Genomic DNA, 23855 nt, shown 5'->3' with positions numbered 1-23855 from the left:
TGGAGGTGGGTGGTCCTTGGACCTCCCACAGGGCAGAGAAACCTGCTTGCTCTTTGGGCTGAGGAGGAAGGAAGACTTGATTGGGGGAGGGGGAGCGAATGGGAGGTGGTGGCGGGGAAGAGGCAGAAATCTTTAATAATTAAATAAATTAATTAATAAAAAAAAGAAAAAAATAAATCCTGAATTCATAAGTTGATAATTTAAAAAAAAAAAGAATTTCTTTCTTTTTAATATTCTACAAACACAGGAGATGTAAGGCATATTTCCACTGTCTATTATTTTCTATAATTTACTTTTTCAGTTTCTTAGTGTTTTCTGTTTAAAGATTTTTTTAAAGCTCCTTGTGATTGAGATTTTTTTCTTTTTTCTCTTTTGGTATTTTGAGACAGGGTTTCTCTGTAGCTTTGGAGCCTGTCCTGGAACTAGCTCTTGTAGACCAGGTTGGCCTCGAACTCACAGAGATCCGCCTGACTCTGCCTCCTGAGTGCTGGGATTAAAGGCGTGCACCACCACCGCGTGGCTGAGATATTTTTCTAGATTTCTTTATCAGCAAATTTGTCATACTATACAAAAAGCTACTGATTTTTAATGTTGATTTTCTAAGTCATGAAAATTCACTGCTTATCATGCCCAATGGGACTTTAAGTAGAGAATCATATCTACAATAAGAATAGTTTAACTTCTCTTTCCAGTTTTTAATTTTATATCTTTATCTTGTCTTAATGCTATAGGTGATGATAGCTAAGACCCTAGACTGATGGAGGTGGGTCTTGTATTAATCTGTTGCTTTCATTGGTTAATTAATAAAGAAACTGCCTGGGCCCATTTGATAGGCCAACCCTTAGGTGGGTGGAGTAAACAGAACAGAATGCTGGGAGAAAGAAGCCGAGTCGAGGAGTCACCATGATTCTCCCATTCCAGACAGATGCAGGTTAAGATCTTTCCTGGTAAGCCAGCTCGTGGTGCTACACAGAATATTAGAAATGGGTTAGATCAATATGTAAGAGCTAGCCAATAAGAGGCTGGAACTAATGGACCAGGCAGTGTTTAAAAGAATAAAGTTTCCATGTAATTACTTCGGGGCATAAGCTAGCCATGTGGGTGGCTGGGTGCCGGGGACGCAGCCCCGCTGCTCTTATTACAACACTAGACACTACATTGAATAAGAAGTAGTCAAAGTATTCTATGACATCATTCTTGATGTTGTCAGAACCTCTTTTAACAACTTAAATAAATTTAGTTTTATTGATGGCTTCACTTTCTCTTGAAGAGTTAGAAAATCTTGTTAATCTTTTCAAAGAACCAAGTTTTTATCTGATTAATACTGTGTACATATTGTAAGCCTTGATTTCATTAACTTCATCCTTAGTCTTGTCTTTTTCTGTTGACAGCATTTGAGTTTGGTGACTCCTCACTCTGTTAAAGCATTGAAGTACAAGACTATGTTATATATGATTCTCTTGTTTGCCTCTGTCTGAGATGTGTATGCATGTGAGAGTGTATGTTACATGCATGTCCAGTGTTCAACATTGACTATCTCCACCATATTTTTTGAGATAAAATTTCTTTCTAATCCTGGATCTTCCAAGGCCAGTTTGCTCAAGTGATCTGTTATCTCTGCCCCTACCAGCCTGATATTACAGATGTATGCTGATGGACCTGACTTTTAAGCTGAAGCACCACAGAAATTTTATCAGCTGAGCCATTTCACATCCCATCTCTGAACTTTTTAGTGTGAGCTCTTTTAGCTGTAAACTTCCTTTTTAGAGCTATCTCAACTATCCCAGAGGTTCTGGCAGGTGGAGCTGTCATTTCATTTGACTCTAGAAACATTTGAGTTTCCTCCCTGTTTTTTTTTTTGATGACCTACTATTAAAAAGTGTATCTTCACAAATCCAATTATTTGTGTATTTTGAGGTCATTCTTGCTATTGACTAAATGTTTTATATCATTGGGGTCTGAGAGGAAGCAGAAAACTATTTTTTTATTTATTAAGGCTTGATTTATAGCTTATAATGTAGTTAGCTTTAGACAAAGTCTAAGAAGAATGTCTATTTACTATCTGTTAAGTAGAGTATTAGTAGATATCTATTAAATATATTTGACTTGTATTGTGACTTGCTTTGAGGTTTATTCATGTATTTTATTTTTAATTTATTTTATTGCCTGTGTGTATGTCTGTGCACCAAAAGCATTCAGCAACTAGGAAGGCAAGAAAAAGGCATCAAGTCTACTTTTTCTTGATGTACAGATGGTTGTGAGCTGCTATGTCTATGCTGGTAACCGAGCCTGGGTCATCTGGATGAGTAGTCAGTTTTCTTAAATGCTGAACCACTTCTTCATCTCCCCTACTTATTTTTTGTTTGGAAGACCTATCTAGATGTAAGAGGAGTATTGACATCTCCCATCCACTATTACAAACCTATAGGCTCTTTTATGACCCAAAATTCAGTGGATATCGATAGTAATTGCTTCCTTTCGATGGTTTTTCCTATTTTAAGCGTGCAGTAACCTCTTTATGTCTCCTGACTAGTTTGGTTTGAAGTTTACTTTACTGGGTCCAAGAATGCCTATCATCTTGCTTGTGGCTTCCACTTGCACATTACTTTGATTTCAAGCTTTGGAGTCTCAGTATACAGATGCATCACCTAGATCTATGAATTTCTTGGAAATAGCAGCTAAATGGGTCTTGTTTACTGATCCAGTCAGTCCATTGGTCTGTATCTTTTAATCAGTGAGGCAAGGTCATTTTTGTCCAGAGTTATAACTGAAATAAATTTACTCTTATTTATGATTCCTTTGTTTGTAGTTATGATATGCTGGTTAACTGGTAATTCTTTTCTTTCTAGAGTTATAATTCTGAATGTTTGCGAATTTGCTGTGTTAGACATGATTCATTCCTTCCCAGATATTCTATGTTCATCTGTTGTTTTCGTGGAATGTATTCCTTCCTGTGTTTTCATGTGTAAAATTATCTTTCTCCTTCCTCTGTGTATAGTATTCTTTTAAGAATTTTCTGCAAGCTAGCTAATACCAGAAGCTTTGACTTGTATTCATCTTGAAATATTATTTCATCATCTAATTTAGTGGTTAAGTTTGCTGAGTATCTTGGGTGACAGTTATCTATTTTCAAAGCTTAAAGTACATCATTCCATCTTTTACCAGTGTTCAGATTTTCTGGTGATAAATCAAACACTATTCTGATACTTTCCCCCATATATACTTGTTGGAAGTTTTCCCTAACAGGATTTAGTGTTGTTTCTTTTCGATTGTGGTGTGTCATGGAGATGTCCTTCTGTGGCAATGTTATTTGAGGTTCCAAATACTTCCCATGTTTGGATGGCTGATTCTTTCTTTACCTTTTGGACGTTCTCAGCTATAATTTTAGTGAGTGGGATATCCATGCTGTTAGATATTATTTCGTTCTCTTACCCTAGACTTTTTGGTGATTTTGTCCATGTTTGTTTCATTATCTTGACCTTGTCATCTGTCCCTAAATATCTTTATGCTTAGTCTTCTTTGTTGCTAATACTGTTGAATGGTTGTTATTATTATTATTATTACTATTAAATTGATTGAGCCTTTAATTTCCAGAAAATTTTGTCTGCTTTTTCTTTAACATCTCATTTCCTTGAATAATTTTCTCATATTTTTAAATGTTTGTTTTTATGACCCTGTTTGGAAAACCTGTAGTAAATTAGTCAGTGAAGAGAATAGGGGTTAAGAGGGAGAGAATAGGAATGAAGATGAAGTATGTGGTAAACTCTTGAAAATCAATAAAGAAATACTATGGATTATCTTGAGAGAAAAGGATAGACTTAAGACCTTCAAATTGAATACAAGTGAGAACAACATATCAACTAAACTCTCAAATGTGTTTACTAAGTACATACTAAGAGAAAATAAGTTTAATTAAAAAGTTTTAAAATTTTGAACAAGGTATTATGTATATAAAACAAAATAAAATCTAAAAACATGTTCACAGAAATCAAGTGAAATGAGGGCTCTCAGTTGATGGTTTCATTTGGAAGGGGAGCTCCTCCCTGTGTTCTCCTCAGTTCTGTGATGAGGACACTGCGCCATGATCTTTTCTGCTATGGCTGTAGAGGATCTCACCCCTTTAGCCCTCCTTGAGCCTGTGCAGTTGGTAGATGTGGTTTGAGGTCTGTTTCTCTTGTCCAGATGCAGCAACAGTCCCACCCTGCTGTGTACATCCTATTTCAAAGGTTCTCCTGCTCCGTGGGGCACTAGCAGGGGTATAACACCTCATGACACCGGGTGGTGCCAGTTTTCTAGTCCTTTCTCTGTAATAGTGTTATTGGGTCCCTGGTCATCCTCCTTTGTTTCTGAGCTTCCTTGCTTGAGATTAGCTTCTTCCAAGCTTTGATCTTCTCTGGAAGCAGGTCACCTGCCATCTGCTCCCCTGCGCCATGGTAGGGAAGAGGAATTATGGGTATTGTAAATGTTTCTCCTCTTGGTACTCCCGAGAACAGTTTAGACTCCGATTTGGATTTCCAGCAGTACAGGCTGCTTCCCTGAAACTGTGGTGCTTGAGTGCTTTGGGGTTTTACATGTGGAGGCTGGCTCTGAACACTAAACCAGCTCTTCTTCGGAAGGACTATATCCAGGACTGAAGCTTGCCTGGTTTGGTGGGGCTGCTATAACATAGTACTCCCTAGTTCATTCATTCTGTCTTCCCATCCCTCATGCCTTCTTTGGTGCATTTCTGAAACTCTTCCTCAATTTCTTTTTTTGGAAAGAGGTTTTTTTCTTTTCTTTCTTTTCTTATATTGACTCTCTTCTTCACCATCTCACAAAGGAAGTCTCTACTCTGCTATCTTCTGGAAGTAATGAACCTCTTTTAATTTTGATTTGTCTGAGGCTCTTAGGTTTGGGCATTTTTGAGCCATGGATTCTGCATCTACACAACTGTACATCTCATTAACCCCTGAGCTGTACTTGAGCATGAAGGTGCTTTCTGGATCTCTGTAAGAATTTCTACAAAAGAGAAGCATCCAAAGATTCCACCTGGCAAATTGTGTCTCCTGTCCCAATGCTTCTGAGGGAACTGAAGAAGACCTTTGGTTGGGCATGGCCATCAAGAACTCAGATACACCTCCTTGAAGACAAAACAATGTCACCAGGGCATAGGTGTTGGGCTTCCTGCACAGATGGACCTGGACAGAGGGCTTGCCTGTGTGAGTTGCAGTCATTCTTCCTCACAGAGTGCTTGCAGTGCACAACTGCCAAGAGGTAAAAGAGGCTCAGCATCAACCACACAACCTCTCTAGAACTAGCTTTCTTCTGAGGCAGGCCTCCGAGTGTTGGTGATGGGCAAGTGCTCAAATCAGATTTTCTTCCCTGAGCAATTTGTGTTGCTGTTCTTTCCAGTTTAGGCTTAGAATTTAAAGGTATCCAAACACGGTTAATTCTTACAGAAAAAGATTTCCAATTCAAAAGCCCCTGGTTCTGCAACTTTTAAATCTAGTTCTTTCTTCAGCAAACTTCAGATCTGATAGGCATTAAGGGTCCAAGGAAGGACAGTTTTTGTTCATCAAGTCCACAGAACATTCGACTCAAGAACAGTGAGAACCTGCTAGTCTTGGAAATGAAATGTCAATAGAGGCCACCAAATGTGTTTCCCCACAGGCAATTTGATGTTCCTCCATCTAGAAGATGTTTGCTATAGCACTTCTCTTACTTGAGACCCGACCTCCCTCTGGACAAGCTTTGTCTTACTTGGTATCCCATTTAAGACTGTTAAATACTCCTTAAAAAGAAAACATCTGAAGAGTGGATTTCTCTGGGTTATTTAGATGTCATGGTGCTTAAAATATAATTTAAATTCTCTTTGTAAAACAAATAGCAAATGACAAGAAATATGTTTATAGGGTTTATATGAATGGTTTCAAACCTCATAACTAATTTAATTTAAGATATATGAACACAACTCTGATTTCAGAAACTAAAGTTTCTCAGGGACTTGAAGAGATTCGAATCCCTCCTTTTGTTTCCTGGAGACAATTTCTCACCTGGAAGCCAGTGTCTAAAAGAAGTGCCTGGAAGCAAGGAGCCATTCCCATTTTCTGTGTTTTACTTATCAATTCCGCTGCTTGTGTCTTGAGATAGAAATGGCCTTTTAACCAGCAATTAAACTCATGACATTTCAGAAACCCTGCAGAATCTTTGCCTTTTAAAAGTATTTTTCTCAACCAAAGCTTGGCTGTGGCATTTTAGAAAGTGCTGAAGATGAATGGATCCTAACTGTAAGAATGGAAGACTAAGTGTGCCAAATTTCAGAAGTGGGTGTCATTTTGCTTCAATCCCAGAGTAATCCAGTCCAGCAGGTGGCACTCGCTTCCTCTAACTGAAGGAGACCACCAGGCCCAGGCATTCCTCTAAGCCAGGCTGATCTGTTAAGCACCTGCACTTTGTACTTTGTTTCTGAGACACACCCAACATCTTTTTTTTTCCTTTTTATTTATTTTTTATTCCTTTTTAATTAAAATTTCCACCTGCTCCCCGTTTCCCATCTCCCTCCCCTCCTCCCAAATATTGCCCCCTCCCCCTATCCCCACTCCTCTTCTCCTCCCCCCACACCATTCCCCCTCCCTCTCGATACTGAAGAGCAGTCCAAATTCTCTGCCCTGCGGGAAGACGAAGGTCTTCTATCTACGTCCAGGAAGGTGAGCGTCTAAACAGGCTAAGCTCCCACAAAGCCAGTTCATGTATTAGGATCGAAGCCTAGTGCCATTGTCCTTGGCTTCTCATCTGCCTTCATTGTCCGCCATGCTCAGAGAGTCCAGAATCAACCCATGCTTATTCAGTCCCAGACCAGCTGGCCTTGGTGGGCTCCCAATAGATCAGTTCCACTGTCACAGTGGGTGGGTGCATCCCTCGTGGTCCTGATTTCCTTGCTCATCTTCTCCCTCCTTCTGCTCCTCATTTGGACCTTAAGAGCTCAGACCGTTGCTCCAAATTGAGACTCTGTCTCTACCTCGATCCATCGCCAGATGAAGGTTCTAAGGTGATATGCAAGATATTCATCAGTATAGGATAGGGTCATTTCAGGTTCCCTCTCCTTAGTTGCCCAAGGTACCAGCTGGGGATATATTCCTGGACACCTGCGAACCCCTCTAGAGTCAAGTCTCTTGCCAACCCTAAGATGGCTCCCTTAGATAGGATATATACTTCGCTGCTCCCGTATCCTCCCTTCCTATATCCCAACCATCCCAGTCCCCCGAGCTCCTCCCATCCTCCCCTTCTCATGTTTCTCATCATATTTCCCCTTTGCCCCATGCCATCTCACCCGCAAGTTCCCAGTTTTTGCCCTGCAATCTTGTCTACTTCCCCTCTCCATGCGGATGACTATATGATTTTCTTTGGGTTCACTTTCTTATTTAACTTCTCTAGGATCACAAATTATATGCTTAATGTCTTTTATTTATGGCTAGAAACCGATTATGAGTGAGTACATCCCATGTTCCTCTTTTTGGGTCTGGGAAAGCATCACCCTTCACGATAGCCACAAATAGCATAAAATATCTTGGGGTAACTCTGACCAAGGAAGTAAAGGATCTGTTTGACAAGAACTTTAAGTCAATGAAGAAAGAAATTGAGGAGGATACCAGAAAATGGAAGGATCTCTCTTGCTCTTGGATTGGGAGGATCAACATAGTAAAAATGGCAATTCTACCAAGGGCAATTTATAGATTCAATGCAATCCCCATTAAAATCCCATCAAAATTCTTCACAGATCTTGAGAGGACAATAATCAACTTTATATGGAGAAACAAAAAACCCAGGATAGCCAAAACAATCTTATATAATAAAGGATCGTCTGGAGGCATTACCATCCCTGACCTCAAACTCTATTACAGAGCTACAGTATTGAAAACAGCTTGGTATTGGCATAAAAACAGAGAAGTCGATCAATGGAACCAAGTAGAAGACCCTGATTTTAACCCACAAACTTATGAACACCTAATTTTTGATAAAGGAGCTAAAAGTATTCAATGGAAAAAAGAGAGCATCTTCAACAAATGGTGCTGGCAAAACTGGTTGTCAACGTGTAGAAGAATGAAAATAGATCCATATCTATCACCATGCACAAAACTCAAGTCCAAATGGATTAAAGACCTCAATATTAGTCTGAACACACTGAACCTGATAGAAGAAAAAGTTGGAAGTACTCTACAACATATGGGTACAGGAGATCACTTCCTACGTTTATCCCCAGCAGCACAGACATTAAGGACAACATTGAATAAATGGGACCTCCTGAAACTGAGTAGCTTCTGTAAAGCAAAGGACACTGTCACTAAGACAAAAAGGCAACCCACTGACTGGGAGAAGATCTTCACCAACCCTGCAACAGACAAAGGTCTGATCTCCAAAATATATAAAGAACTCAAGAAACTAGACTTTAAAATGCTAATGAACCCAATAAAAAAAAATGGGGCACTGATCTGAACAGAGAATTCTCAACAGAAGAAATTCAAATGGCCAAAAGACATTTAAGGTCATGCTCAACCTCCTTAGCGATAAGGGAAATGCAAATTAAAACAACTTTGAGATACCATCTTACACCTGTCAGAATGGCTAAAATCAAAAACACCAATGATAGCCTTTGCTGGCGAGGTTGTGGAGAAAGAGGCACACTCATTCATTGCTGGTGGGAATGCAAACTTGTGCAACCACTTTGGAAATCAGTGTGGCAATTTCTCAGGAAATTTGGGATCAACCTACCCCATGATCCAGTAATACCACTATTGGGAATATACCCAAGAGATACCCCATCAAATGACAAAAGTATCTGTTCAACTATGTTCATAGCAGCATTGTTTGTAATAGCCAAAACCTGGAAACAACCTAGATGCCCTTCAATGGAGGAATGGATGAAGAAAATGTGGAATATATACATATTAGAGTACTACTCAGCAGTAAAAAACAATGACTTCTCGAATTTTGCGTGCAAATGGATGGAAATAGAAAACACACCCAACATCTTAGACTGCACTCTACTCAAAGATACAGTCTGACTTTATTGTTTATATTATTGTTATAAAGAAAGGACTCCAACTTTCATGCAGCTTTGATAAAGAAATGCACAATTGAACAAGGCTTCTATATCCTGTATCAACTATCAATTAAATTTACTGTTACTTAATGGTTTTTCTGTGTAGAAAAAAAGGATTCAATTTTCCTCACAAGGTGATCTTATGAACTGTCATTCAATGCCTAAACTGTTTTATTAAGTGATCAAGACTCAGCAGGAAGCGTACGAAGCAATTATGTTTTTTTCCCTTAAAACCTTCTTGCTTTTCTGCTTGCCTTCCTTCCTTCCTTCCTTCTTTCCTTCCTTCCTTCCTTCCTTCCTTCCTTCCTTCCTTCCTTCCTTCCTTCCTTCCTTCTTTCCTTCCTTCCCTGCTTTTTCTAAACTGGGATGAAATCCCGAGTTATTCCATATGTTCGTCTTTTGTTTACAGAAAAAGTAATTTTAATTTAATCACAGTAATTGTAGAATTTTTAACCCTATCTATTACATCTTAGAACATACCAAAAATAATTTAATTGATATTTGATGATATCAAGCATGTTTTTGAATGTTCTGAAAGATAAGAATATCTTTCTCTCTCTTTCTCTCTTTCTCTCTCTCTCTCTCTCTCTCTCTCTTTCTCTCTCTCTCTCTCTTTCTCTTTCTTTCTGTCTGTTTATCTATCCATCCATCCATCTAGATAGATACAGATTTATATGTATATATAATTGATGTAAATGTTTGTAAAAAATAGTCAAGAAAAGAAGGTGCAACGGAGAATATTGTGACACACTGAGCAGATCTGGCCTTTCATATAACGTTGACTGATTTGTGATGCAGGAAATTTTTTAAACATCTATTTCAGGAGTCTTGTGTTTTTCTATTCCCATGCCTGGTTGGTTTTTATGTGTGATTTAGGATTAGTGTAAGGTTAAGTTGATGATAGTTTTCTCCAGGGAATAGTGAATTTGTTTCCAACAGGCAAAAGCACAAGAAATCTTGAATTATTGTCACCCAGTGAGATGATCCAAAGTGGGTTTTGTTCTTTCTAATAGCTTCCTTCTTCCTGGATCACATCTAGAGTTAGACCTTTGAAGCCTCAAACCAAAGCCTGAGAAAGAAGGAGACATTTCCTTCTCGGTGTGCCCCCCTCAGAGTCTGCATGGTTAGTCTGCTAAGTCTGTCATACACTGTGCACACTTCAGCCATTGTTGGCTGAAGTTATTCTGGAAGAGAAATAATCCAGATATCATGGTCAGAGGTAGAGATTCACATTATTAACTGGGATTTATCTTCTTAATTCTCAATCAGCTTGATAATAATAATAGTAATAATAATATCATGAATGCACTCATATATGCTTATACTTTTGTATGTTTCCCCCAGCAATTACATTTCTAGGCTGGAAAATTATTTTATTCCTGCCATCAGAAATATAACTGCTCCCTTGTATTTGCTTTTTCTATGAATAGTGAACTGTCTGTTTTCTATATTTTTTCACTTTGGGGTTTTTATATTTTTGTTTCAGATAGCCTCATTATTTCCCATGTATGTTGTGGGATACATTGAGCCAAACAAATTTCAGAAGATCATTTTTATCAACATGGTAACATTTTAATATTTATAAGTGTAATATTAAGTTATCTCTGTTTGTAAAGCATTGTAATTCTCTTTTCTGGGGTACTTCTCTTGGTATTTCAGGTTCATGAGACTGACGCTGTCTAGAGGGAAAGCTGGAAATGCACACGCCACGCTCTGTGTTGTGCTATGCTTTTTTTAAAACTGGCAACCACACTACAGATGGACTGTCCTCTCTGGAGCTTTTATGTTTTAAAAATATGTTTATTTTTGTGTTAGGTGTGTGAGTGTTTGTGCATGCATGTATTATGCACTGAGTGTGTGCAGTGCCCACAGAGTGAAAAAAGGAAGGCATCAGATGTCCCGGAATTAGTTACTGATGGTTGTGAGCTGTCATGTGGGGACTGGGAACAGAACCTGAGTCCTCTCTAAGAGCAACCAGTACTCTAGGCTGCCGAGCCATCTCTCCAGCACTTTAGTATTTATTTTTACATTTTAATATTGTCATTAATTTTAAAATGCCTTTTATACTTGGGATTTTTAACATTGTGCAAATGTGGAATTTTGCGACTGAACTTCTGTACTTGCACTTTTTTTTATATTAGTTCCCAAATGCATCTTCCTTTAAAACATAAAGTGATAATAAATCTTTAAAAGTTACAAAAGTCATAAAATGATGCAACAAGACATTAGTGAAAATACATTTAGCATTGTCATATTATGTCACTCCACTATTGGAACTATAGAAACCACAGAGGGACATGGAAAAGAATTTAAATTCTGCTATAAGTAATTTATGATCTTAATTTTAATACTTAAATCATAGCAGTAACTTGAAATCTTATTTTTATTCAGAAAACCCCATTAATACTGTAATCAGTGCTTATATGATATGATCAAATTGTATGGTCTTCTTATGTGAAAATGTCATAATGAAATATGTATAGTGAATATCCACTAATAAAAATGCTAAAGATATAATTATCTAACCTGCCTCCAAAGTGTGAATACATGTAATGAATATAAATCATTTTTGTTTCCATTTCTCAGAGTTCTGTTGCCCTCTGTTTCATTTTGATGTTTGGAAATCCAATGTACTTAAGTTCTTACTATTCCTCATGTTTGTTAGTGACATGGGTAAGTCACAGAAAGTCAAGCCTAAGTTTTGAGGGAAAGGGGGATGTGAATAGCTGTGTTATTATGAAGTAGAAAGTATGTGGAAAGCAAAGATGTTAAAACTCCAGGGCAATCCCCAATAATTCAATTAGTACATTGTACCTGGGAAATGCCAGTTTTGCTTTTCTATATGAAATAAGAGGGAACAGAGGGCATTCACAATTCACGCTTATGCATATCAGAGGTGTGACTAAAAGTCATAAAATGGATTTATGGAGCCATTGCTATAAATATAAGAAGTAATCATGATGGTTTGTCTTTAACAGTTCTTCAAACCAGCTTAGGCCATCTATAAATATAACATCAAGCCCCTGCTGATAACCTCTTAGCTACCCAAAACGGAATAGAAAATTCCTAATAGCCAGTCTTGCCTGCAAGAGTCTTGCCTGAGAAATATTAAATAAGCAGAGAGTGACTGCAGAGAGAAAAACACAAGTATAAGGATTAGAAGGACATACAAGGCCTCAACGGTGTAAAAATGTCCTTTCTGATTACTTGATAATGCAGAAACAGAGGAAAGGCACGCGCTTATCTTTGTAAAAACTGACTGAGTGCAGAGTGGAGTTGACTGTCTCCGTGTTATCCACATCCATCGTCTCTCCACAGAGAGCAAACCAAAGAACTGGCTGTGGTAGAAATGTAGAGATGTGTTGCAGGAGACAACATCTCAGCACACAGGGCAACATCCTCTAGCTTCCGGGAAGTTTATTTGTCCACAATTTGGAAAGTCAATAATTAAGACAGAAATTGCAGATATAGTTGAGATAGGAGGGAGATATTGTATAATGTAAATTTTATTTCTTTCATTTTTTGTTACATGTCTTCTAGGCAATATTGCAAAAGAAGAATAAAATCCAAAAATTAGGAACCTCTGAACTCCAATTGTGGGTAAGAGTTAATGTTTTTAAAAGTTTCTTCCAATCTGCCTTTTTATTTCTTAAAATGAATGAAGAAGTGGGTTTCAATTACGAAAAGAAAAACAAATGTACTGATCTTCTAGGTTCTTTCTGAGACATTCTTGTACCATATGGTGAAGATGGAAAAAGATCTGTCCCACAAGTCGATAGCATGACACTTTTATACACAATAGTCCTAATTTCAGAAGTGTGCCATTTGATGAAATTAATGAATATCAATTGCTTTACTTGCGAGCAGTAAGTAGAACCATGTCTATGGACACTGAGAAGATTCTCCTAATTGCACATAAAAATGTACTAAATCTTTTAGCATTTTTCTCTGGCAGAGGTTGAAAAGGCATCCTCACAATAACTAGGAGACAGAGGTGTGAAGAGAAACCCCAAAAGTTACTTAAGTCGGGAACATGCTCCACCCTGAGGATCTTCCTAGCCTCAATGGGCAGCCATGGAGGCCATAAAGACAGGTGACATGAAGACAGTCGTGTTACTCATATTCCCATAATTGTACAAAAATGGCTAAGAAGAAAAGAGAAAAGGTATATTTGATTCACATCAGAGGTGCCAATCTATTGCTACTTGGCCCTGTTGTTTCTGGGCAGTGGTGATGTGGAACAGTGAGTACATGGTTACTGGGCAGCCGTGATGTAGGACAGGGAGTTCGTGGTTACTGGACAGCGGTGATGTAGGACAGGGAGTTTGTGGTTACTAGGCAGCAGTGATGTAGGACAGGGAGTTTGTGGTTACTGGGCAGCAGTAATGTAGGACAGGGAGTTTGTGGTTACTGGGCAATGGTGATGTAGGACAGGGAGTTCATGGTTACTGAGCAATGGTGATGTGGAACAGTGAGTACGTGGTTTTGGACAACGGTGATTTAGGACAGTGAGTATGTGGTTACTGGGCAGCGGAGATGTGAAACAGTATGTGGTTACTGGGCAGTGGTGATGAAAGTTGCTCACCTCATGGCAGCCAGGAAGTAAAGAAAGAGGGAGGGAAGGAATTGGGAACCTTTTATAACCAAGTTCCACTCTCAAATTCTGTTAATCTAGGGATTGATGAATGGATTAATATTTGTGAGGCCAGGACCCTTATGATCGAGTCACCTCCCAGAGGCCAATTCTCAACCCTGCTGCACTGATAACTCTCTGCCTTCCGCACATGAGCTTTAGGAAATATTTAAGATCCAAATCAAAAACCTCTAATAATGAGCTCTCTACTTCCTACACCTGGTATCTGCCACCCTCCACTTAATGGCAAGAGGGCTGGTGAGGGGCATTCTCTCCCAAGAGGGCTGGTGAGGGGCATTCTCTCCCAATAGATAGCAAGAGAGAGGACTGGGAGGAAACCTCAGAGGCACCAAGTGAGCTAAACTGACAAAGATAGCTCTACAAAGACTAAAAACTAAATTGCTTTTGTAACAAGAGTATATGAAAAGGCCAGGGTCTTTGTAGGATGATATGGAGTATAGGTTAAGATGGGGTGCTAAAATGGGTTCTACAATCTCTATTACATGATTCAGAATGCACTAGATGCAGTAGCTACCACCCATAATAGCAAGAACGAGAAAAATAATGAGTTAGAAAAGGTGATCAGCAAATCTTCATTGAGATAAATTGGGTGGTGTTATCTTTGGAAATCTTTGGGTTCTTTTTTTTTTTTTACTAATTATTCTAATTGTTCAGATTTATAGGATACCGTGTGATCATTGAGTCATGCATATAGTGTGTAGGGACTAGAGTAGTTAGCTTTCAAACTCCTTAACTGTTAACCAAATATATTACTTTGTAGTAATTCCATATATTTATGGTATAAAATTTGGTATTTCAGTTCCTGTATTCTGTTGCTCTGACAGTTGGGATGACTTCCACCTTTCCATCACTATTTTGTGTTTAGAGCTCTTACATACCTGACTTCTGGTTTTTATAAAATACACAAGAGATTATCATGAACTATAGCCGTGCCTTGGTGTTGTGGACCACTATTACTTACACTGGCTACATTGCCACTCTGGGTTTACAGCCAAAGAAAATGGCGTCAGTATATCAGATGGACACCTGACAGTCTATGTTTATGGTGCACTATTCCCAATAGCCGAAACATGGGATCAATGTGCTTGCTTATTGGTGGTTGAATAGAAAAAGGAAATGAGGTGTGCCTATGCACAGAATAATTTATCAGCTATAAATAAGAGTGATAACCTATGATATATAGAAAATACATAAAGCTGGAGGGCATTATACATAAGGAAAGAAGTCAGACACAAAAAAATTACTGCCTGTTCTTGCCCATGTGCAGATGTTTTACAAACACTGACTGAAGTGTATTATAGTGATTACTCCAGGCTGTGAAGAGTGCAGGGAGACAGGAGGAGACTGGGTTTGGGCACTGGAATTATTCAATAAAGATTTTAAAACATCCATCTTAAAATGCTTCAGTGAACATATTTAAATATGTTAGAAACAAAGAGATTATAACATCTCAGGAAATAGATGCTTTTAGAATAAAGAACTTAGGAATTATATAATTGAAAAACACAGTAACTATAAATTTAAAATTTGATGAATAAGGTTATGGTAAAAATGAATGATAGGAAGTGACATCATTGAAGATGAAGCAAGAGAAACAGTTTGATCTAAATTAAGAATAGACTGGAAATATGACAGTACCTCAGAAATATGTGGGCAATAAGAATATATACATATTATATATACATATTATATATATATATTATAAAAATTCTAGAAGGGTCCAAAAATAGGCTAACAAAACTTGAAAAGCAATGACTGAAACCCCAATCTGTCAAAAGGTGAGTCCTGATTAAGATAAATCCAATGAAATTGTTAAGTAATTTATTTAAAAATGTCACAAAAAGAATTCATGCCATGCAACAAGGCTCACACAGGAGATTGTTTTGGAGGGGCAGAGATGGGGGCAGAGACTGGTCCTGGGGATAAGAATGGCAGAAGAGAAAGGGAGAGAGAGAAAGAGACAGGAGGTGGGCAAGGTCCACCTTTTGAAAGCAAACAGCAGTTGTGCACATGGGGTGCTTTTAGTGACTTCAGGACCCCAAGGGCAGGCCAGTAAGATGCCTTTATTATTATAAAAAGGTGAGGAGTTAGAAAGGGTAGCAGGTGAGGTGGGGATGAGGATACTGTGTTCTGGAGACTGCTTCATGCTGACCTGGGGGCATCACAATATTTGAGGAACCTGAGAAATCTGGGGTGCTGGCACCACATCCTGGGGTAGCTGGCTGTTTCACTTCATTGTCCAGGCTCTGTGGATCTGGCAGGTACCTCTTGAACCTGGCAAGATATTGTTCGAGGGGGATCCAAGTTGACTGCCTGGATCTTAAAGCACCTGATCATTGCCCATCAACACAGCATCACCTGGACACCCTCTTTCTAGCCAACTAGGAAACACAGGTTAATTACTGAGGATAGTCATTGTAGAGTTAGTACCTTTTAAAGAAATGAATAGTAAAGAGGTACATTAGAATCTGTTCTGTGAGTCTCTTTTCTGAGTCTTGGGAAATGTACATTCCTCTGGGGTGCTGTTGGTTCTCACCACCTTGCATGTTTGGTAGTTGTGTGCCTCCAGCTGTGTCTAACAGTTGGTAGTCATGTAGCAATAGCTGATTAGTTGTTTGATCAGGGATGTTTGAGGGTATTGTTGGAGATACATAGAAAAGAAATTGATGAAGCAGGGTGTGGTAAAAATAGGAGAAAAGGGGAAAGGGTCAGGAAGGAAAGCATCTACTTCCATAGGAGTTTCCAGTCCAGTAGAAAGCAGGTTTTGAAGCAATGAAAAAGAAATAAAGTGGAGAATTTTTTTTGGTATTCCCCAACTGGTCCAAAGAATACCAAAACCAGGTAGAACGGTGGCGGCGGCGGTGACTCTGGCAGCTCGGGACTGAGTGCAAGTACCAGAGACTCACCATGATTCTTCAGAGGCTCTTCAGGCTGTCCTCTCTCCTTCGGTCGGCAGTCTCTGTGAACTTGAGGAGGAACATTGGTGTTACAGCGGTGGCGTTTAATAAGGAACTTGATCGTGGACAAGATAAGAGAGTACAAATCAAAGCGACAGACATCTGGAGGACCTGTTGATGCTGGCCCAGAGTATCAGCAAGATCTGGACAAAGAGCTTTTTAAGCTTAAACAAATGTTTGGTAAAGGAGATATGAATACGTTTCCTACCTTCAAATTTGAAGATCCCAAATTTGAAGTCTTCGACAAACCCCAGTCCTGAAGAATACTATAAAATCCATCTGGTAATTTAGTTGTACAACTAATTAAAAAATTCAAATAAACTTTCATTTCACAGTTAAAAAAAAAAAAAAAAGAATACCAAGACCAGATTTGATTTAAAAGGAGTGATCAGTGGGTGTCTAAAAGGCATCCCAATGGGAGCGAGGAGGCGTGTGACTCAGTTCCCAAGGATGGGGCAGAAGATTGAGTGGGCACAATAAGTAAGCACAGAAGGTGCTCTTAATGGCTGCAGCTGAGGATGTATCCTGTTAGGACCCCAAGGGCAGGCCAGTACAGATGTTTGAATACTAACAAAAACTAAAGAGAGAAATCTTGATATTAGGTAGAGAGAATTAGCATGTTGCCTCAAAGGGTAAGATTGAGAATTATAGCAGACTTCTATCTCCAACTGTGGAGACAGGAGCTGGCAGTATTTTTGTCTGGGTGTGAAGAAGTGCCAGTCAAAAATTCCATACACAGTGATGGTGTCTATTTTAGTCACTTTTCGGTAGCTGTGATAAACACCGCCACAGAGGCAACTTGTAGAAGGAAGACTTTGTGTTTAAAGTTGAGAGGGATAAGAGTTGATCATGATGGGAGGCATGACAGCAAGCAGTACACACGGCAGCAGGAGCAGGGAGCTCCGGTTTCAACCACAGGCACAAAACAGAGACCTTACTAATGGAAGTGATAAGAGGCTCTGAATTCTCAAATTCCACCCCTAGTAATGAACTCCTGCAATAAGGTTGTACCTCCCAAAGCTCACTAAATAGCACCCCCATCCAGGTACCAAGTATTCAAATACGTAGGTTAATGGGGACATTTGTCACGTGACCTGCTATGGTACTGTCCATTAAGAATGAAAGGAAAGTGGGGGCATTCTGAGATCAAGGATAAAGAACAGAATTTGTTACTAGAGAAACAATGGAGGATTAACTCTAGTTCATAAAACGAAATAAAAAGGAGATTTTAGAATGGCTTGGCATGCTTAAAGGTTCAATACCCAAATCCTCAAAGATGGAAAAAAAGCAAAAAGAAAGAAAGAATATCTTAACTATATGTACACATACAGACATGAGAACTTCTATATTAATAAGTTTCTATACGACTTTTTCTAAATGTCTTTAGTACTGTTGAGCCCTCCCCATACTGTCCTCTATCCTGCTCTCCAATCTTCCACCCCAATTTAACCCTCCTTGTTGAATTATTCCCCTTTCACACTTTATACCACCTCACTCTAGCCCTCCTTTCTTGAAAGCACTGCCAGCCAGCCATTGTTCCTTACTGATTTTCAGACCTTTATGGGATAGAGTGAAACCCACATAGCTGAAGATTCAAAGGCAATATCCACAAACAAGAGAAAGCATGTAACGTTCTGGGTCTGACTTACCTCACTCAGAATGATTATTTCCAGCTCTATCCATTTACCTGCAAATTTCATAATTTCACTTTACATAACAGCTAAGAAATGGAGCATTGTGTAAAATGTACCACATTATTAGATGTTGATAGACATCTAGGCTGTTTGTATTTTCTACCTATTGTGAATACAGGAGCAATGAACATGGGTGAGCAAGGATGTCTGTAGTAGGTAATAGAGTCCTCTGGATATATGTCAAAGAGTGGTATAGGTGGGTGTACGGTAGATTTTTTTTCAGCTTTTGGGGAACTGCCACACTGATTTTCCCAGTGTTTGCATCAGTTTGAACTCCCGCCAGCAGTGAATAACTGTGCCCCTTTCCTGACAGCCATGCCTCCATTATTGTCATCCGTTGTTTTTTTTTGTTTTTTTTTTTTTCTTTTTGATTTTTCAAGACAGGGTTTCTCCGTAGCTTTTTGGTTCCTGTCCTGGAACAAGCTCTTGTAGACCAGGCTGGCCTCGAACTCACAGAGATCCGCCTGCCTCTACCTCCCGAGTGCTGGGATTAAAGGTCTGTGCCACCACCACCCGGCCCGTTTTTTAACATTAGCCATTCTGAATGAGGTAAGACAAAATTTCAAAGTAGTTTTAAATTGCATTTCCATGATGGCTAAGAATGTTGAACAGTTTTAAAAGTGTTTCTCAGACTTTTGTGTTTTATCTTTTGAAAACCCTATTTAGCTTCATTCCCGATTTTAATTGTTGGTATTATGTCTACATTCTTGGTCTTCTGCTCAGAAAGTCTTTTCCAGTGCACATGAGTTCAAGCACATTCCCTAATGTCCCCTTTCTTAGGTTCAGGACATCAGGTCTTATGTTGAGGTTCTTGCTCCATTAGGAGTTGAGTTTAATGCAGGATGAAAGATAAAACTCAAGTTCAGTCCTTCTACAGGAGTTCTCCAGTTTGACCAGTGAAATATTTTATAGATATTGTTTCTCTCTCCAGCCCACAACTCAGTTTTTAAAGAGTGGCAATAGAAACCTTAGCTAAGGTATGTGCATAGATGGAGGGTATCTTTTATTGTGGACAGTTTGTTTTCTGTTGTCTCCTTCTCAGGAAATAGAGTTGTGATAATGTGTGCATCCTCCTGCTCTGTTCCCTGTCCGCTCTACCAGTCTACCCTCATTTCAATTATGCTTGCTTATTTAGTTGCCTTTAATATCTTTGCCAAATTTTAACTTGGGTCTTTTCTGTAGACATCCTTTCTTTTCTTTCATTTTCAATTATAATCTCGTTCCCCCCTCTGTCTGTGTTTAGTGAAAGTGTTATTTTGTCCTATTTTTCCCAACTCTATTATTGGCTTTTGAATTTCTTATGGATTTATTTTAAACATTTATGCATTTAAATATATCTTCCCTACTGTTCAAAGGCACTTAATTGAGCTTTTATTTTTTAATAAATATTTATTTATTTACTTATTTATTTTACATTCTGGTTACAATTTCCCCTACTTACTCTCCTCCCAGTCTCTCTACCCATACCCCTTCTGTTAGTCTCACCAATCCCTCATTTTCTGTTTAGGAAAGGCAGGTCTCCTATGAGTAACAATAAAATATGGCATACCAAGTTGCAGTAAGACTAAGCATGTCCTATGTGTTGTGTTAAGGCTGGGCAGGGCAACCCAGCAGGAGGAATGGGGTCCCAAAAGCAGGTAAATGAGTCAGAAACAGCCTCTGTTCCCACTGGTAGAAGCCCCAAAAGAGTACCAACTTCAAAACTGTAACATATATACAGAGTGCCTGTGTCAGTCCCATGCACGTTTCCTTGTTGTAGGGAGAGCGAGGCCCCTTGTTTGTCCCAGCTGCCTGGCTAGCTTACACCCAAAATAATCCCACAGAAACTGTATTCATTTAAACACTGCATGGCCCATTAGTTCTAGCCTCTTATTGACTAACTCTCACATCTTGATTCAACCCATTTCTAATAATCTGTATATCACCACGAGGTTGTAGCTTACCTGGAAAGATTCAGCATATCTGACCTGGCAGCTCCATGGTGGCTCTCTCTCTCTGCCCTTCTTCCCAGCATTCAGTTCTATCTGCTCCGCCTACCTAAGTGCTGCCCTATCAAAAGGCCAAGGTAGTTTCTTTATTCAACCAGTGAAAGCAACACATAGACAGAAAAACCTCCTACACCATTTCCTGCTTGTTTTTTTCAGTCTCTGTGGGCCCCTAGGAGCCCAGGTTAGTTGATTCTCTGAGTTTTCTTGTGGTGTCTTTGATTCCATTGGCTCCCACGATCCTTTCCCCACCTCTTCTGCAGGATTCCCCGAACTCTTCTTAATGTTTGTCTACATCTGTTTTCATCAGTTTCTGGATGAAACCTCTCTGATGCAAATTGGACTTGGCATCAATCTGGTCACAGGAGATGACCAGGTCAAGGAATGTATCTGCTATTGCTAGAAGTCTAAGTCAGGGGTCTTCCTTGTAAATTTCTGGGAGATTTTCTTGTGCCAGGTTTTTACCTGCTCTCAAAATACCCTCACTTCCAGTAGTCTTCCCCTCTGTCATCCCCCAGTCTGATAACTTATGTTCCCATCCTGATCCTCCCTCAGTTCACTCACAAAATCTTTTCTATTTTCCCTTCTCAGGGAGATACAAGCATCCTCCCTTGAGCCCTCCTTGTTACTTAGCCTCTCTGGGGCTGTGGATCATAGCATGGCTATCCTTTATTTTACAGCTAATATTCACTTAGGTTTTTATGCCAGTACCAAGCTGTTTTCATTACTGTAGCTCTATAATAGAGCTTGATGTCAGGGGTGGTGATGCATCCAGAAGTTCCTTTATTGTAGAGGACTATTTTGGCTATCCTGGGTTTTTTGTTTTTCCATATGAAGTTGAGTGCTATTCTGTCAAGGTTTGTGAAGAATTTTGCTGAAATTTTGATGGGGATTGCATTGAATCTGTAGATTGCTTTTGGTAGGATAGACATTTTTTTTTATCATGTTGCTCTTATTATCCAAGATCTCTCCATTTTCTGATATCTGCTAGAACTTCCTTCTCCAAAGACTTAAAGTTTTTTTTTTGTAAAGGTCTTTCACTTCATTGGTTAGCATTACTCCAAGATATTTTACATTATTTGTGGCTATTGTGAATGATGATGTTTCTCTGATTTCTTTCTTAGCCCTATTATAATTTGTATATAGGAGGGCTACTGACTTTTCTGAGTTGATCTTGTATCCTGCCACATTACTGAAGGTGTTTATCAGTTGGTAGAGTTCCCTTGTCTAATTTAGGGTCAGTTTTATATACTACCATATCATTTGCAAATAGCTAAAGTTTGATTTCTTTTTTTTCCAATTTGTATTCCCTCGACCTCCTTTTCTTGTCTTATTGCTGTAGCTAGAATATTGAGTACTAAAATGAATAGATATAAAGAGAGTGAACAGCCTTATCTTGTTTCTGATTTTAGTGGAATCACTTTGAATTTCTCTCCATTTAATTTGATGTTGGCTGTTGGCATGCTGTATATTGCTTTTATTATGTTTAGATATGTTCCTTGTATCCCTGATCTCTCTAAGACCTTTTTCATAAAGGGGTGTCAGATTTTATTGAATGATTTTTTTAGTATCTAATGAGATGATATTATGGCTTTTTTCTTTCAGTTTATTTGGTGGATTATATTGATTTTCATATGTTGAACCAACCCTGCATCTCTAGGATGAAGCCAACGTGATAATGATGAATGATTTTTTTAATGTGTTCTTGGATTTGGTTTGCCAGTATTTTCTTGAGTGTTTTTTGAATCAATGTTCATGAAGGAGATTGGTCTGTAATTTTCTTTCTTGATTGAGTCTTTGTGTGGTTTCAGTATCAGGGTAACTGTAGCCTCATAAAAAGAATTTGGCAATTTCTTTCTGTTTCTATTGTGTGGAACTTCTTTGAAGTTCTGATAGAATTTTGCACTGAAACCATTAGGCCCTGGCTTTTTTCTTCTATTTCCTTACAGGTTATAGGTCTACTTAAATCGTTCATTTGGTCTTGATTTAATTTTGGTATGTGGTACGTTTTTTTTGAAAATTGTCCATTTCTCTTACATTTTCCAATTTTGTGGAGTATAGGTTTTCCAAGTAAGACCTAATGATTCTCTGGATTTCCTCAGAATCTGTTGTTATGTTCCTCTTTTCATTTCTTATTTTGCGAATTTGGATGTTCTTTCTCTGCCTTTTGATTACTTTGGATAAGGGCTTGTCTATCCTGCTGATTTTCTCAAAGAACTAGTTCTTTGTTTCATTGATTCTTTTTATATTGTTTTCTTTGTTTCTGTTTTATTGATTTCAGTCCTCAATTAGATTATTTCCTAAAGTCTACTACTCGTGGATGAGTATGTTTCTTTTTGTTCTAGAGCTTTCAAATGAGCAGTTAAGTAGCTAGTGTGACATTTCTCCACTTTCTTTGTGTGGGCACTTAGTGCTATAAACGTTCCTCTTAACACTGCTTTCACAATGTCCCATAGGTTTGGATATGTTGGGCTTTTATTTTCATTCAATTTTAGGAATTCTTTAATTTTTTATTTTTTCCTTGACCCAGGGATGATTCAATTGAGCTTTGTTCAATTTTGAGGGGTTTGTAGGCTTTCTGTAATTAGTGTTGTTGTTGAATTATAACTTTAAGCCTGATGATCTGATAAAATACAGGGAGTAAGGAGTTGTCCTAATTTTTTTGTGTCCATTGAGATTTTCTTTGTTACCAAGTATGTGTTCAATTTTAAAGGAGGCTCCATGAGGTGCTGAGAAGAAAGTATATTCTTTTGTGTTTGGCTTAAATGTTCTATATATGTCTTTTAAGTTCGTTTGAGTCATGACATCTGCTAGTTCTCTTATTTTTCTATTAATACATAGTGGTAACTCAGTAGAAAGTTGTTTAGTTTCTATAAGTTTGTAGACTTCCTGTTGTCTGATAAGGTATGGGGGTTATTTCATTTATTTTATTTTATTTTATTTTATTTTATTTTATTTTTGTATCTGTGAAGACTTGCTTTGTGACTGAGTTTTGGAGAAGCTTCCATGAGATGCTGAGAAGAAGGCATATTTTTGAGTATTTTGGTAAAATGTTCTGTAGATATCTATTAGGTACATTTAAATTATCAAGACTGTTAGTTCTGTTATTTCTCTGTTTAGTTTCCCTCTATCCTATCCATTGGTGAGAATGGGTTATAAAACTCCAACAATAATTGTGTGGCGTTCTATGTGTGATTTAAACTTTAGTCATTTTTCTTTTACAAATGCAGTGCTCTTACATAGGGGCATAGGTGTTCAGAATTGAGACATCATCTTGGTGGACTTTTCCTTTTATGAGTATGAAATGCCCTTCTCCATATCTTTTTAATTTTGATTGGAAGTCTGTTTTGTTAAATATTAGGATAGCTTGCTTCTTGGGTACTTTTGATTGGAAAATCTTTTCCAAGCCTTCACTCTGAGGTAATGTCTATCTTTGATATTTCTTGCATGTGTGTTTAAGGTATGTGTGTTCCTTGTATGGAACAG

At 38.4% G+C, this 23855-nt stretch overlaps 1 protein-coding gene and 1 pseudogene across 1 annotated transcript in view; both read left to right on the top strand.

The window, feature by feature from the left end:
• Dpy19l2 (dpy-19 like 2) overlaps nucleotides 1-23855 on the top strand; it is a 137719-nt gene that overhangs the window by 70622 nt on the left and 43242 nt on the right. The window contains exon 10 of the mRNA XM_057768122.1: nucleotides 12620-12679. Within this exon, the coding sequence (XP_057624105.1) occupies nucleotides 12620-12679 (60 nt within the window). The remainder of the gene's footprint in view (nucleotides 1-12619; nucleotides 12680-23855) is intronic.
• Nucleotides 16581-17027, top strand: LOC130873333 (ATP synthase-coupling factor 6, mitochondrial-like; annotated as a pseudogene).

Source organism: Chionomys nivalis, chromosome 4, assembly GCF_950005125.1.
Source record: "Chionomys nivalis chromosome 4, mChiNiv1.1, whole genome shotgun sequence".
NCBI lineage: Eukaryota > Metazoa > Chordata > Mammalia > Rodentia > Cricetidae > Chionomys > Chionomys nivalis.
The sequence above is the reverse complement of the archived record's forward strand: the minus strand, read 5'-3'. Positions and strand labels throughout refer to the sequence as shown.